Genomic DNA, 15,394 nt, shown 5'->3' on the forward strand with positions numbered 1-15,394 from the left:
GTCTATGGTTCCTCCTGTTTGTTAATGCATTCTCTTGTTTTTTTACAGTCATTTGTGAAGGACTATATGATTCCCATAGCAAGACTTCTACTAGGCCTGGACACCACACCAGGGTCGGGTTACCTGTGTGCAGTAAGTATGGATATCAACAGTATGTTAGGATGTGTGTACTGTAAGTGCGTGGGTGTGTGCATGCGTGCGTGTGTGTGTGTGTGTGTGTGTGTGTGTGTGTGTGTGTGTGTGTGTGTGTGTGTGTGTGTGTGTGTGTGTGTGTGTGTGTACTGAATGTGTCTACTTCCCTGCTCTTCCCCAGATGAAGGTGACAGAGGAGGACCTGTGGATCAGGACGTACGGCAGGTTGTTCCAGAAGCTGTGTTCCTCCAGTGCTGAGATTCCTATAGGCATCTACCGTACAGAGTCTCACATGTTCCCCTCTTCTGAGGTAAGACAGAATGGACACAGACCCTGTTCAAATACTTTAAAGATGCATCCTTCCTTCCGTTCTGCCTTTCTTCATTCCTTCCTACCTTTCTTCATTCCTTCCTACCTTCCTTCATTCATTCCTAAATTCCTTCCCTTCTTTCTTCCTTGTTGGCCTCAGAGGATACGTCAGGGTTTTTTCATACTTGACACAGAGACATAAAAATGGTATCTACCAGTTGATCTGACTCGGGGGAAGTAGATAAAGGGCCTCGTTGCCAAAATCCACAAGTATCTCTTATTTTTTTCCTTCCTTGTTGAGGTAAGTGAAAGCAATAGGGATAGTAACCTTGCTTTCACTTGTCAAATCACATAATGATCAGTGATTGGCTCAAGGGTGAGAAAAAACATAGGATGCATTCTGAAAAAGTATTTGAATAAGCCCGCCTCTGAGTCATCCATAGATTATGGCCAATATATTTGTGCTATAATTGTGCTGCTATTCATTGTAATGATGCTTCATATGCATCAATTAGTTATTTGGTGCTGCAATTCACACACACAATCATTCTTGGTCAAGTAAATTATATTTACTATTGTCAATGCTACTCTGTTCAGTTTTTTTTACTTCATCCATGGTGTGTTTTTGTTTGTTTGGTCTGTCTCATTCCTAGTTAAAGGATGGGTACCCACAGGTAAGATGGCATTATGGTCACATAACTGTCATTATCCGCTGAAATGTGCAGTGCATCAAAAAAGAACAGCAACTATGTAGCTATTCTGTTTTATTCAGCATTAAACACTTTGTCACCCATAATGCATCATAAATGCTTCCAGTTTATAGAACTTCTATCGCTGATGGAAAGTGTTAACAAAACATCCTATTGGATCTTCATACTGTCCACACAGTTGGTATGGTATTAACCCTTCACCCTCCCTCTAGTCTCATACTGTCCACACAGTTGGTATGGTATTAACCCTTCACCCTCCCTCTAGTCTCATACTGTCCACACAGTTGGTATGGTATTAACCCTTCACCCTCCCTCTAGTCTCATACTGTCCACACAGTTGGTATGGTATTAACCCTTCACCCTCCCTCTAGTCTCATACTGTCCACACAGTTGGTATGGTATTAACCCTTCACCCTCCCTCTAGTCTCATACTGTCCACACAGTTGATATGGTATTAACCCTTCACCCTCCCTCTAGTCTCATACTGTCTACACAGTTGGTATGGTATTAACCCTTCACCCTCCCTCTAGTCTCATACTGTCCACACAGTTGATATGGTATTAACCCTTCACCCTCCCTCTAGTCTCATACTGTCTATACAGTTGGTATGGTATTAACCCTTCACCCTCCCTCTAGTCTCATACTGTCCACACAGTTGGTATGGTATTAACCCTTCACCCTCCCTCTAGTCTCATACTGTCCACACAGTTGATATGGTATTAACCCTTCACCCTCCCTCTAGTCTCATCACAGTTGATATGGTATTAACCCTTCACCCTCCCTCTAGTCTCATACTGTCCACACAGTTGATATGGTATTAACCCTTCACCCTCCCTCTAGTCTCATACTGTCTATACAGTTGATATGGTATTAACCCTTCACCCTCCCTCTAGTCTCATACTGTCCACACAGTTGATATGGTATTAACCCTTCACCCTCCCTCTAGTCTCATACTGTCCACACAGTTGATATGGTATTAACCCTTCACCCTCCCTCTAGTCTCATACTGTCTATACAGTTGATATGGTATTAACCCTTCACCCTCCCTCTAGTCTCATACTGTCCACACAGTTGATATGGTATTAACCCTTTACCCTCCCTCTAGTCTCATACTGTCTATACAGTTGATATGGTATTAACCCTTCACCCTCCCTCTAGTCTCATCACAGTTGATATGGTATTAACCCTTCACCCTCCCTCTAGTCTCATACTGTCTATACAGTTGATATGGTATTAACCATTCACCCTCCCTCTAGTCTCATACTGTCTATACAGTTGATATGGTATTAACCCTTCACCCTCCCTCTAGTCTCATACTGTCTATACAGTTGATATGGTATTAACCCTTCACCCTCCCTCTAGTCTCATACCGTCTATACAGTTGATATGGTATTAACCCTTTACCCTCCCTCTAGTCTCATACTGTCTATACAGTTGATATGGTATTAACCCTTCACCCTCCCTCTAGTCTCATCACAGTTGATATGGTATTAACCCTTCACCCTCCCTCTAGTCTCATACTGTCTATACAGTTGATATGGTATTAACCATTCACCCTCCCTCTAGTCTCATACTGTCTATACAGTTGATATGGTATTAACCCTTCACCCTCCCTCTAGTCTCATACTGTCTATACAGTTGATATGGTATTAACCCTTCACCCTCCCTCTAGTCTCATACTGTCTATACAGTTGATATGGTATTAACCCTTCACCCTCCCTCTAGTCTCATACTGTCTATACAGTTGATATGGTATTAACCCTTCACCCTCCCTCTAGTCTCATACTGTCTATACAGTTGATATGGTATTAACCCTTCACCCTCCCTCTAGTCTCATACTGTCTATACAGTTGATATGGTATTAACCCTTCACCCTCCCTCTAGTCTCATACTGTCTATACAGTTGATATGGTATTAACCCTTCACCCTCCCTCTAGTCTCATACTGTCTATACAGTTGATATGGTATTAACCCTTCACCCTCCCTCTAGTCTCATACTGTCTATACAGTTGATATGGTATTAACCCTTCACCCTCCCTCTAGTCTCATACTGTCCACACAGTTGATATGGTATTAACCCTTCACCCTCCCTCTAGTCTCATACTGTCTATACAGTTGATATGGTATTAACCCTTCACCCTCCCTCTAGTCTCATACTGTCTATACAGTTGATATGGTATTAACCCTTCACCCTCCCTCTAGTCTCATACTGTCTAAACAGTTGATATGGTATTAACCCTTCACCCTCCCTCTAGTCTCATACTGTCTATACAGTTGATATGGTATTAACCCTTCACCCTCCCTCTAGTCTCATACTGTCTATACAGTTGATATGGTATTAACCCTTCACCCTCCCTCTAGTCTCATACTGTCTATACAGTTGATATGGTATTAACCCTTCACCCTCCCTCTAGTCTCATACTGTCCACACAGTTGATATGGTATTAACCCTTCACCCTCCCTCTAGTCTCATCACAGTCTATACAGTTGATATGGTATTAACCCTTCCCCCTCCATCTAGTCTCATACTGTCCACACAGTTGATATGGTATTAAGCCTTCCCCCTCCCTCTAGTCTCATACTGTCCACACAGTTGATATGGTATTAACCCTTCCCCCTCCCTCTAGTCTCATACTGTCCACACAGTTGATATGGTATTAACCCTTCCCCCTCCCTCTAGTCTCATACTGTCTATACAGTTGATATGGTATTAACCCTTCACCCTCCCTCTAGTCTCATACTGTCTATACAGTTGATATGGTATTAACCCTTCCCCCTCCCTCTAGTCTCATACTGTCTATACAGTTGATATGGTATTAAGCCTTCACCCTCCCTCTGCTTTATCTTGGCCAGGTCGCAATTTTAAATGAGAACTTGTTCTCAACTTGCCTACCTGGTTAAATAAAGGTGAAATAAAGGTGAAATAAAAAATCAAATACTGTCCACACAGTTGATATGGTATTAACCCTTCACCCTCCCCCTATAATCATCACAGTTGATATGATATTAACCCTTCACCCTCCCTCTAGTCTCATCACAGTTGATATGGTATTAACCCTTCACCCTCCCCCTATAATCATCACAGTTGATATGATATTAACCCTTCACCCTCCCTCTAGTCTCATACTGTCCACACAATTGATATGGTATTAACCCTTCACCCTCCCTCTAGTCTCATACTGTCCACACAGTTGATATGGTATTAACCCTTCACCCTCCCTCTAGTCTCATACTGTCCATACAGTTGATATGGTATTAACCCTTCACCCTCCCTCTAGTCTCATACTGTCCATACAGTTGATATGGTATTAACCCTTCACCCTCCCGCTAGTCTCATACTGTCCATACAGTTGGTATGGTATTAACCCTTCACCCTCCCGCTAGTCTCATACTGTCCATACAGTTGATATGGTATTAACCCTTCACCCTCCCCCTAGTCTCATACTGTCCACACAATTGATATGGTATTAACCCTTCACCCTCCCGCTAGTCTCATACTGTCCACACAGTTGGTATGGTATTAACCCTTCACCCTCCCGCTAGTCTCATACTGTCCATACAGTTGATATGGTATTAACCCTTCACGCTCCCTCTAGTCTCATCACAGTTGGTATGGTATTAACCCTTCCCCCTCCCTCTAGTCTCATACTGTCCACACAGTTGATATGGTATTAACCCTTCACCCTCCCTCTAGTCTCATACTGTCCACACAGTTGATATGGTATTAACCCTTCACGCTCCCTCTAGTCTCATCACAGTTGGTATGGTATTAACCCTTCACCCTCCCTCTAGTCTCATCACAGTTGATATGGTATTAACCCTTCACCCTCCCCCTAGTCTCAAGTCTCCATCAATGTAGAGGACACCGGCGGTGACGATCAGAGGGACAACAGAAGCGAGTCATGGAAGGAGAAGACCAGAACACACCGGATGTCCACCACCAGCGAATCAGAACACCCGTTACTGAGGAAGAAGAGCCTCCAGTGGGCGCGGCGTCTGAGCCGTAAGAACACCAAACCTCCAAGCCGCACCGAGCGGTTCTCACAGCAGCGCCTCAACCTGTACCGGCGCTCAGAGAGACAGGAGCTGTCTGAGCTGGTTAAGAACCGCATGAAGCACCTGGGACTGCCCACTGTCGGATATGGTGAGCAGAATATAACAGGACACCCTGATAGTACTTAGTAACTGAGGGGCAGTACAGGGTGCTGTGTCATATTTAGTAACTGAGGGGCAGTACAGGGTGCTGTGTCATATTTAGTAACTGAGGGGCATTACAGGGTGCTGTGTCATATTTAGTAACTGAGGGGCAGTACAGGGTGCTGTGTCATATTTAGTAACTGAGGGGCAGTACAGGGTGCTGTGTCATATTTAGTAACTGAGGGACATTACAGGGTGCTGTGTCATATTTAGTAACTGAGGGGCATTACAGGGTGCTGTGTCATATTTAGTAACTGAGGGGCATTACAGGGTGCTGTGTCATATTTAGTAACTGAGGGGCAGTACAGGGTGCTGTGTCATATTTAGTAACTGAGGGGCATTACAGGGTGCTGTGTCATATTTAGTAACTGAGGGGCATTACAGGGTGCTGTTTCATATTTAGTAACTGAGGGGCAGTACAGGGTGCTGTGTCATATTTAGTAACTGAGGGGCAGTACAGGGTGCTGTGTCATATTTAGCAACTGAGGGGCAGTACAGGGTGCTGTGTCATATTTATTAACTGAGGGGCAGTACAGGGTGCTGTGTCATATTTATTAACTGGGGGGCAGTACAGGGTGCTGTGTCATATTTATTAACTGGGGGGCAGTACAGGGTGCTGTGTCATATTTATTAACTGGGGGGCAGTACAGGGTGCTGTGTCATATTTATTAACTGGGGGGCAGTACAGGGTGCTGTGTCATATTTAGCAACTGAGGGGCAGTACAGGGTGCTGTGTCATATTTATTAACTGAGGGGCAGTACAGGGTGCTGTGTCATATTTATTAACTGGGGGGCAGTACAGGGTGCTGTGTCATATTTATTAACTGGGGGGCAGTACAGGGTGCTGTGTCATATTTATTAACTGGGGGGCAGTACAGGGTGCTGTGTCATATTTAGTTACGGAGGGGGCAGTATAGTATATGTGTCATCTTTCATAGTTTGGCTATTGGTGTTGTATGGAATGAGAATGATACGGGACTAGTTGGAGAATTTAGGATGGACATTATTGTTAGAGATGTTTGCAGTATATTTGCTGTAAATTATTATTGTTTGTCAATGACTAATTACTGTTCTCAGCAGATAGAAATACTATCGTAGTAATATTATTAAGTTGTGTTGGTTTTTTAAAGACAGTTGTTTTCACCGTACAACCTTGCCATCCATTCACCTCTCTTCATTGAACAGCATTTCAAGGGGTGTACAGATGTGTCATAATGCCTCATAACATCAGTAACCATATAAACATCCCACAATGCCTTACATTAACATTGAGGAGTATCCCATGCTCATTCCCCATTATTCAAAGTATTCTACATGACAGTATGACAATGAACCTGCATAACCTGTTATGGATGTGCTTAACCTCTCTATGAATGTGCATAACCCTTCACTTGGATGGAAGGACGTCTGAAGCATATGAAGCATTTTGCCTGCATCTCCTCCCTTTCTTTTCCTCTCTCCTCAGCTTCCTTCGCCCTCTTTTTGCAAAAGAAAAAATGATTTCTCCATATAATTCTCCATATAATTCCATATAATGCTTATTACGTAATACAGCCAGAAACCCATTAAAAAAACTGAAAAATGTCATACGTAAATAAAGGATTACCGTTATTTTGAAATTGGATGCTTGAGCCAGAAATAGATATTTACATTATAAATAATCAAATAATTCTACAATGATTAAAAAATAAATATTTAATAGCCTAACGTTTAACATGGGAACATGATTTTTTCTTTCTTTGAATATTAGTTTGTTGTTACGTCCCCATTTGAAATCTGCATTTTGCATTTTTGCTGCTTGCCTGACCTTTTCTTTCTTCTCTCCTTTCTGTTTCCTTTCTGCCTTTCCCGTCTGGCTTGTAGAGGATGTTGCTAATCTTACCGCGAGCGATGTCATGAACCGAGTAAATCTAGGATATTTACAAGGTAATCCCACGTACAGTAGTGGTCACATACAGTATGCAACACATTTAATGTAGTCATCACTCTCTTAAACGTGTTAAGTGTTCCGAAAGCATTTGAAAGACATCCTATATGTTGGAGAGTAGTGCTATTCTGCGAACTATGGTCAGGTAAGAATGTTGTTAGGGGAATGTTTTCATCTAATATCTCAAATAATTATATTTTGTAAGAAAGTGGTGAATATAGGCCTACCACCATCCCTCTAAAAGGGGAGGCAGGTTGAGGATTGAACCAGTATAGTATCTGTTTTGCACATCTATATGAGTAACAGAGTAAGAATACTGTGCTATTGAATGACAGTACTACAGTCACTGGCGTAACACAGTTTCTCTGGACCCCCGCAAGGTCGGAGTTTGCCTCTCCCCAAGTAAAATCGAAGTACAGACTACCGATCACTGTCCACGGTGCTGAAACTGCAACATGTCTATGCGGCTGCATGCCTATCGGATCAATGGAGGTCTTTCTGTGGTTCCAGGGCTTAGCTTAGCTTTAGGTAATAGATAAATGTTTATTGGTAGGCCTGTCAGGTCATCATTTTCTCATTTCCTCAAGCTATACACAGTGTCGCAAAACTGCCAGTTAGACTGCTGACTCGCGGCAAAAATGTAATTCAAGTTTGAAATTCAAATAACTGTTTGATGCAACTCTATACTAATCAGCTACCAATTCATGATTTTTTAAATATACAACTGTCCTGTATAGCCTACCTGAACCTGACTGCATGACATGAGCCATCCTCACACTCTCTCCCAGCTTGGATAGAAAGTTGCTGTGAATACAACCAGTCTATTAATGCTAAATAATACAGTCAGTCCACCCTCAAAACACTAACTCACTAGAGGTCGCTTCATTATGCAGTGTAGGCTAATATCTATAGCTGTGTACAGTACTTGTCTGCTATTTACTATAAAGTTGTAATACAAATGACACATTATCTAGCCTAACAATGAGGGAAGAATTTGTTGGCTGGAGGGTAAATTTAGCCACAGTTAATGTTCGAATTTTTCGTATGTCTAAAAGCCTAAACAAATGGGCTGCAATATTCAAGGTAAATTAAATTTATTCCAGACTCCCCTGGTCTCCTGAAGTCCTTTTTTGTGTGAAAATGTTTTCACCACGGCCTGTAGGTCCAGATTGCGGGCCAGACTGTTTTCTATAGTGAGTACTGCCAACCCAGACAGTCTTTCCTGAGACATTGTGCATTATATGTCCATTGCGCTGCACACAATTTTAACTTAGTCTTGAGTGATGCATGCCAATATATGCCAGAGATAGGGGACTGCTGATATTGCAAGCACACAACTTAAATACTGGTTCACCGGCATGAACACTATCACAAACATATATTTATTTGTACCAACCCTCAAGAACTGTTGTCCTCCGCTAAAGATGATAATCTGTTTGCATCTGCCAATTTATTGTCTGTCCAGTATCCAGACGACCTGTCCCCAGAGCTTCCTATACAGTTCATCTCTTTCTGTAATGTTTGGAGTCTGGCAATAAAGGAGAATGAGAGGCACAAATAAAGATGTTGCAGAACGTCTTATTTGAAGCACCACTCCCTTCTGCCCAGTTTCCCTGATGTTGTTATGGCAACCAAGCTGTGTTTAACCATCCCTATAACTGTCTCTTCTGCGGAAAGGTTGTTTTCTAAACTAAAACTCATAAAGATCTACCTAAGAATCATTAGGCTCTCGGTCTGATATGAGCTTTTGAACGCCTGAGTTAGCTCCACTCATTATACTGTCACCGTCGTAGATTTGACAACGACATTTGTTCACCGATATCCCCTTACTTTGAATCAGTTCAATAATACATTTTTCAAGGCCTGAGGCACTTTGATCAGTCACATTCTTTAAGCCCAGGAAACAGACACTTAGCTTCCTAGTACATATGGAAATTAAAAAGGTTTATGAATGACTTTTTGAAGGGTTAATGTCAAAAGAATTTCTAAATATATATATAAACCTCAATGACAGGCGCATGGCCCTCCAGAGTTCGTGGCCCCCTGTCTTGCGGGGGCTGTGGGGGTGTCTGGTTCGCCAGTGACTACAGTAGCCTGTGAGTGAGAGTAAGAATGCTGTGTTATTGAACAAGACTACAGTAGCCTGTTGGTTAACAGTGTTGGCCGTCTTAGAATTACAGGGCATTTCAGAGCAGCCGTTAGGAGAGGAGACCAGAACAGGTTAGATGGAGACTCATGATCAAACATCACTACTGCATGACTTTGTGTGATGATGGCAGTGGTGGGTGGCAGACACACAGTCTTTCTTTCTCTCTGTCCTCTGCATTGTGTGGACTGAAGTGTGAGACATAGGCCTAGTTCACACTTAGGTTGAATAACTGATGTACGGTAGTCAAATATGTTGTAGGCTCCATCAGTTTTACCTGTGTTAACTAAGCCTTGTTGACTGGCGATGGATGAGGAGAGATGGCCAGACGGAGTACCAAGTTACTGCAGGGCAGGACAGTGGTTAGATACATTACAGGGCAGGACAGAGTGGAGCAGAAAGCATTATGCCTGTGTTGTTCAGAAGGCCAACAGTTCATAGCTATCCACACACCAAAGCTACACTGGGAATTGTGTAGAAATATAACTGTGGTTGTTAACAGAGAATCCCATTTAGCATTTGATTAGCCTAAATACCAAATCATTTGTAATATTCAGCACATTTTAGTCCCTCTGAATTACATTACAAGACGATCCTAGATGCTATATTTTGACCCCTTCCAATCCCACACTACCAATGTATTTTGCTTCACTCTTTGATTGGTTGAGCCTTACTTCGTTTGGTTGAACCTCACTTTGATTGGTTGAGCCTTACTTCGTTTGGTTGAACCTCACTTTGATTGGTTGAGCCTTACTTCGTTTGGTTGAACCTCACTTTGATTGGTTGAGCCTTACTTCGTTTGGTTGAACCTCACTTTGATTGGTTGAGCCTCACCTCGTTTGGTTGAGCCTCACTTTGATTGTTTGAGCCTCACCTCGTTTGGTTGAGCCTCACCTCGTTTGGTTGAGCCTCACCTCGTTTGGTTGAGAATCACTTCGATTGGTTGAGCCTCACCTCATTTGGTTGAGCCTCACTTCGATTGGTTGAGCCTCACCTCGTTTGGTTGAGAATCACTTCGATTGGTTGAGCCTCACCTCGTTTGGTTGAGCCTCACTTCGATTGGTTGAGCCTGTCCTGCCGGATGCCAGAGCATGTCCTATTTGTGTTTGTTGGTCTGTCAACATTTCTATATGGGGGGCTGAGTGTCATTGGCATGGCAACCATGGTGACGTGTTGACGTGAGTGACCAGGCAGACGTCTAGAATGTGCAGAAGGTGAATCTATACAGTCGGACAGTGTCTGCATGTCTTTCTTAAACCGCGCATGGAGAGATACGCTTGCCTTGTGGCAGCATGGGCCTACCCTGTACCAGCCATGCCCTGTCAGTAACGGTTAGACCTTCTCTCTCTCCTGCCCACTCCGCCTGGCATTATAAGGGGCAAACACAGGTGGGTTTGGAGAAGCAGATGCACTTTACCCCCCAACCCCCAAGCTTGAGCCCCATTCTGTCCCAGGTACACAGCTTCTCACTCTTACACACAAACAGGTAAAACACACACAGCTCTGACCTTAGATCAGTGACTAGGGGCAACTTTATCCTACTTCAAGACAAGCACAGGACGTCAGGGGATGCTATATCAAGGGGTACACAGTTACACACCATTGATTATATTTGAATAGACATTAAGAAAATGAACACAGAACTCGTAGCAAACAAGATATATACTGTAGACTTGCTTTATATGCATATTAATTTTTATACCAGTCTACACCCTTACTGAAAATCAAGGAGTCAGGGAATCCTATAGTTTCAGTTGCTAAACAGAGCATTATTGGGCTGATGTTGACTAGTAAAACCAGACCATCTGTGAAGACCTGCCCCTGTTCTGTTGCAGATGAGATGAACGACCACCAGAACACTCTTTCCTACGTTCTCATCAACCCCCCTCCAGACACCATGCTGGAGCTCAATGACATTGTGTAAGTACCGACAAGAGAGGTGGGATCAGTGGCCTCTTCTTCTCTTTTCAGTATGTACTATACTGTACCAAGCTGTGTCGACTGTACACAACCTTGGGTATGGTATACAATATTGTTCCCGATTGGGCACAGCAGTCTATTTTGGACAGTACAGTTCTCTAGTAGTGTGTTCTATAAAAATGTGGATGTGACCCAATAGAGTTGGTTTTGCCCTCGTCTCTCTCCAGGTACATTATCCGGTCTGACCCTCTGGCGGGCCCTAACGTGCCGGAGGATCCAGCCCAAGGGCAGAGCAGCGGTGGCGGCCGGATGAGGCAAGACTTTGGCACTGAGACCAGGGACGAGACCCACCTCTGAAACTCCCTACCTCACCCCGATTGCCAACCCCCGGCACTATATATATATATATATATATATACACACCCACACACACACCCACACACACACACAAACACACACACACACACACACACACACACACACCCACACACACACACAAACACACACACACACACACACACACACACACACACACACACACACACACACACACACACACACACACACACACACACACACACACACACACACACACACACACACACACACACACACACACACACACACACACACACACACAGAGCTGCTATGGAAGGATGCATAAAGACTGCCTCATCATTAAATAACTACTTCACCTCTTGGAGAGCATCAGACAGACCCTCTTTGCAACAGATAAAACGGAAAGAGGGCACCAGTCACTGGAGGGAGAGAGAGACGGACCGGAAGCACGCCCCCTTCCGGACAAGTAAGCAACCAGAAGAGATGATGATGTCAGAGGTCCTGTGACGCTCTTAATATTTAGAGGTTAGTTTGATTTAGCTCGTTCACATGCTTGGTGGATGGAGCTCGCACTTTAGGACCAATGGAAAGGTGTCACAAGAGCAAACTCTGTCTGTATGGTATGCTGGTGAGCTCGACCAAGCACACCTGGTGTGTGTGGGGGGACTGTGTAGTTATCAGTTACGATAGCAAGACGTGTACGGAGTTTGGTACAGAAATGGTTATTCCTTATCACAATGTTAAGGCAGTATTCTTACAAATCAATCATGATAGTACATAAGCACTTTTTAAATTACATTGATTTTTGTTTTTTAATTTCCTATTTTCAATGTAGAAAACATTGTATCTTATATAGGGACCCTTTTACTGCTCATGCTCGATGTCTCTCCATTTTGTTTTATAACATGACATTTCTTATTAAAAGTCTAGAATAGTAAAGGAATTGAAGAACCTATATAAATTCTTCCATGCCACTACAATATGTCGCTCTATTTGTGCCATATGGTATCTGGATATTTATTTTATATCTGTCAGTGTTCTAGTTAAGCTAATGTACAACCATTCCTTATTTCTGACAGGATTTTATGAATGATTGTACATTACAGTACAATGATCCTGATTTTCAAAGCGGTTTACCGTGGAAAACCTATGTTGTTTTGCACAATAAGAGACAGGCACAGTAAAAGTGAACGTTCACTACAAAATGAAAGTTTGTAATATGTTTTCAGATGCTAAAAGTAATCCACTGTAAAGATGAGTTGGAGTTAACTATCACTTGAAGTCTGTTAGTATGGCCAGTACATGGGCTTGGATTGGAGTACAGTGTTGCAAAGCTGGATTCCAATATGTCCTTTCACTTATACAGGAATCACTTGTACAGTAAATGTAGTATTGTGTGTGTAGATATTGAATCATTATTTAAGGGTTAGGAGATGTATTTATGTTTTATTTTTTATTCGATACTGTTGGACTAATATGTGTGGTTTTATCATTGTAAATAGTCTAACACTTTTAATCTTCATTGTTTCGTTACAAAAAAAATCTGGGTCATTATTACAGAAATGATAACAAGAAGGTCTTGAAATACTTTTGCACTAAGCTCTGTGGTCGTTAAGAGCATTATAGCATGACCCTTTAACCCGAAACTTAACTACACAATAAAACAGACTACAATATTCACAGCACAGTATGAGTCATACATTCAGAGAGAGGTGGTATAAACACAATATCAACTTAGTTAAGTTTGCAAAGTTTAAGGTTCATTGTCATTGTAAATTATACAATATACTTTGTCCATTTAGATGGAAATTTTGGGGGTGAAGCCAGCATACAAATACACACAAAAAGAGTAGACCATAATACATGCATTTCCTGACTGCATGAATACGATTAGGTTGTTGAGAACGTTTGTTATGATGGAGGAAAGGCAACTGATACTTTGATATCAGGACTGAAGTTGTTTAATATATATTTCTTGCTGTGTTTGAGATGTATAGTATTCCCACATTGTCCATTGATTTACTGTAAGTGTAGATAGAATATGTTTGATTCTAGCCAGGCCCCCACAGAAAGGCAGTTTACAGATCTGGAGGACTAAAGAAGAGTACAGTTGATCACCATGGAAACAATGAGCGTGTACAATCCCATCAGTCACCATATAATTAGAATCCATAGAAAATCTGTTTGTGGTTTTTGAAGTTTATACTGTAGTTTAGTTTGGGGCATGCGAACACAAAAAGCATGTTTTTAAATAAAGCTTGCCAAACCAGATATGTTTTCCTACAGCTAGATTGCCGACCTGTGTGAAGTATCACTAGAAAATGAATCTGATGATAATATTCATCAGATACTTTTTTTTCATCAGATACTTTTTTGTAAGCATATCATTTGATATCTTTATATGGAACCATGCATGTTCTCCAAAAACCTCTGTTCACTTTATCATGTTCTTAATTCGTTGTGAAAAGGTCAATTTTCTACTATTTCTTATTATGAAGTCTGTGTACTTCTCTACCATGATGTAAAATATGAAACAATAAATGCTACATGCAGCAGGGAACATTGAAATGGATAAACACTCCTGTTGTTTGTTTGAATCACAGAGAAAAATGATCACTCAGAAACAGCATTGAGATAGCATTGCTGTTAATCATTATTAACAGGGTGGTGGCGTTGGTTGGGGTAACACATGTTCAGTATTGATTCACTCTAATGTTGACAATGTACACAGTTATGAAACATAAACCAATAGAAGTAAAAAAATAAGATCACACCAGTATCATATAAAAAAGACTACATAGTGCTTTAAAATTCTTAAAGCCACGGACGGTCCTGTCCCTTCCTCTGTTTGCTGGTGTCGTTTACCGTCTGTCTCTGGTCCATTGGACCTGCTTCTGAACCACCTGGTTCTGAACCACCTCCTGCAGCAAGTCAGTAAAGGTGTATTCATTCTCCAGCAGCAGGTGGTCATCACTGGGAGAACCACCACTAGGTGGATCACCACTACACTCTCTTCTCTCCCTGCTGCGACTCTTTGGCACCCCCTTTGGGTTGGATTGGCCTCTACTCTGTCTGGGAACTCAGTCTGAAGAAAACTGTGGGGTTTCTTGAGGTTTGTTCTCCAATTCTTCAGGCTTTTCTGGAGCAGGAAGAATCCGGGTCTGGGTAAGGACCTCACTGGACGTGAGTAGCATTGACCAAGCTTGACAAGGACACACTTAACTCAATTGAGGGTTCAGCATTGTCCAGTTGGACTACATCATGATCTGGAGAGATTGTTTCAGAGTCTACTCTTGAACTCCTCACCAGTCTCACCTCTGTCCTCTTCTGGGGGTGAAGATTCCAGAACAATGGGTGATGATGAAGATTCTAGAACACTGACAGTAGTGTTGCCCCCCCCAGAGAAACATCAACTGAGATAGTGTCCATTTCACATTCGACCTCTTGGTCAGGATCAGGTGATTGGTTGTCTGCTTTGACTTCGATCTCTTGGTCAGGGTCGGGGTCGTCTGATTGGTTTTCTGCTTCACCTTCAACCTCTTGGACAGGGTCATGATCAGCTGAGAGATCAATTGGTTCTCTCTTTCATCTTTGACCTCTTGGACAGGGTCGGGGTCAGTGAAGAGACTCAGCCCCCTATGTGTGGCATTGTGGACCTGCCACCGAACCAAGATAGGGGAGACCCTCACTATGGCTTTCTTTGACCTTTGTTGT

The 15,394-nt window shown here is 42.5% G+C and overlaps 1 protein-coding gene across 11 annotated transcripts in view; it reads left to right on the forward strand.

Annotated features, from left to right (window-relative positions):
* The window catches only part of LOC109894950 (potassium channel subfamily T member 1), a 143,356-nt gene extending 129,108 nt beyond the window's left edge, over positions 1–14,248 (forward strand). For 3 of the 11 annotated variants that reach the window (XM_031829693.1, XM_031829691.1, XM_031829697.1), the window contains 9 exons: positions 49–132; positions 314–442; positions 1,095–1,115; positions 4,989–5,295; positions 7,212–7,274; positions 9,448–9,495; positions 10,798–10,809; positions 11,257–11,341; positions 11,569–14,248. In XM_031829693.1, the coding sequence (XP_031685553.1) occupies positions 49–132; positions 314–442; positions 1,095–1,115; positions 4,989–5,295; positions 7,212–7,274; positions 9,448–9,495; positions 10,798–10,809; positions 11,257–11,341; positions 11,569–11,698 (879 nt within the window). In that variant the 3' untranslated portion in view covers positions 11,699–14,248. The remainder of the gene's footprint in view (positions 1–48; positions 133–313; positions 443–1,094; positions 1,116–4,988; positions 5,296–7,211; positions 7,275–9,447; positions 9,496–10,797; positions 10,810–11,256; positions 11,342–11,568) is intronic. The other 8 variants (XM_031829700.1, XM_031829696.1, XM_031829701.1 and 5 more) reach the window with 6 other exon arrangements.
* Positions 14,249–15,394: the final 1,146 nt, after the last annotated feature.

The sequence above is a fragment of the Oncorhynchus kisutch genome, linkage group LG8 (genome assembly GCF_002021735.2).
Source record: "Oncorhynchus kisutch isolate 150728-3 linkage group LG8, Okis_V2, whole genome shotgun sequence".
In the NCBI taxonomy this organism is placed as follows: domain Eukaryota; kingdom Metazoa; phylum Chordata; class Actinopteri; order Salmoniformes; family Salmonidae; genus Oncorhynchus; species Oncorhynchus kisutch.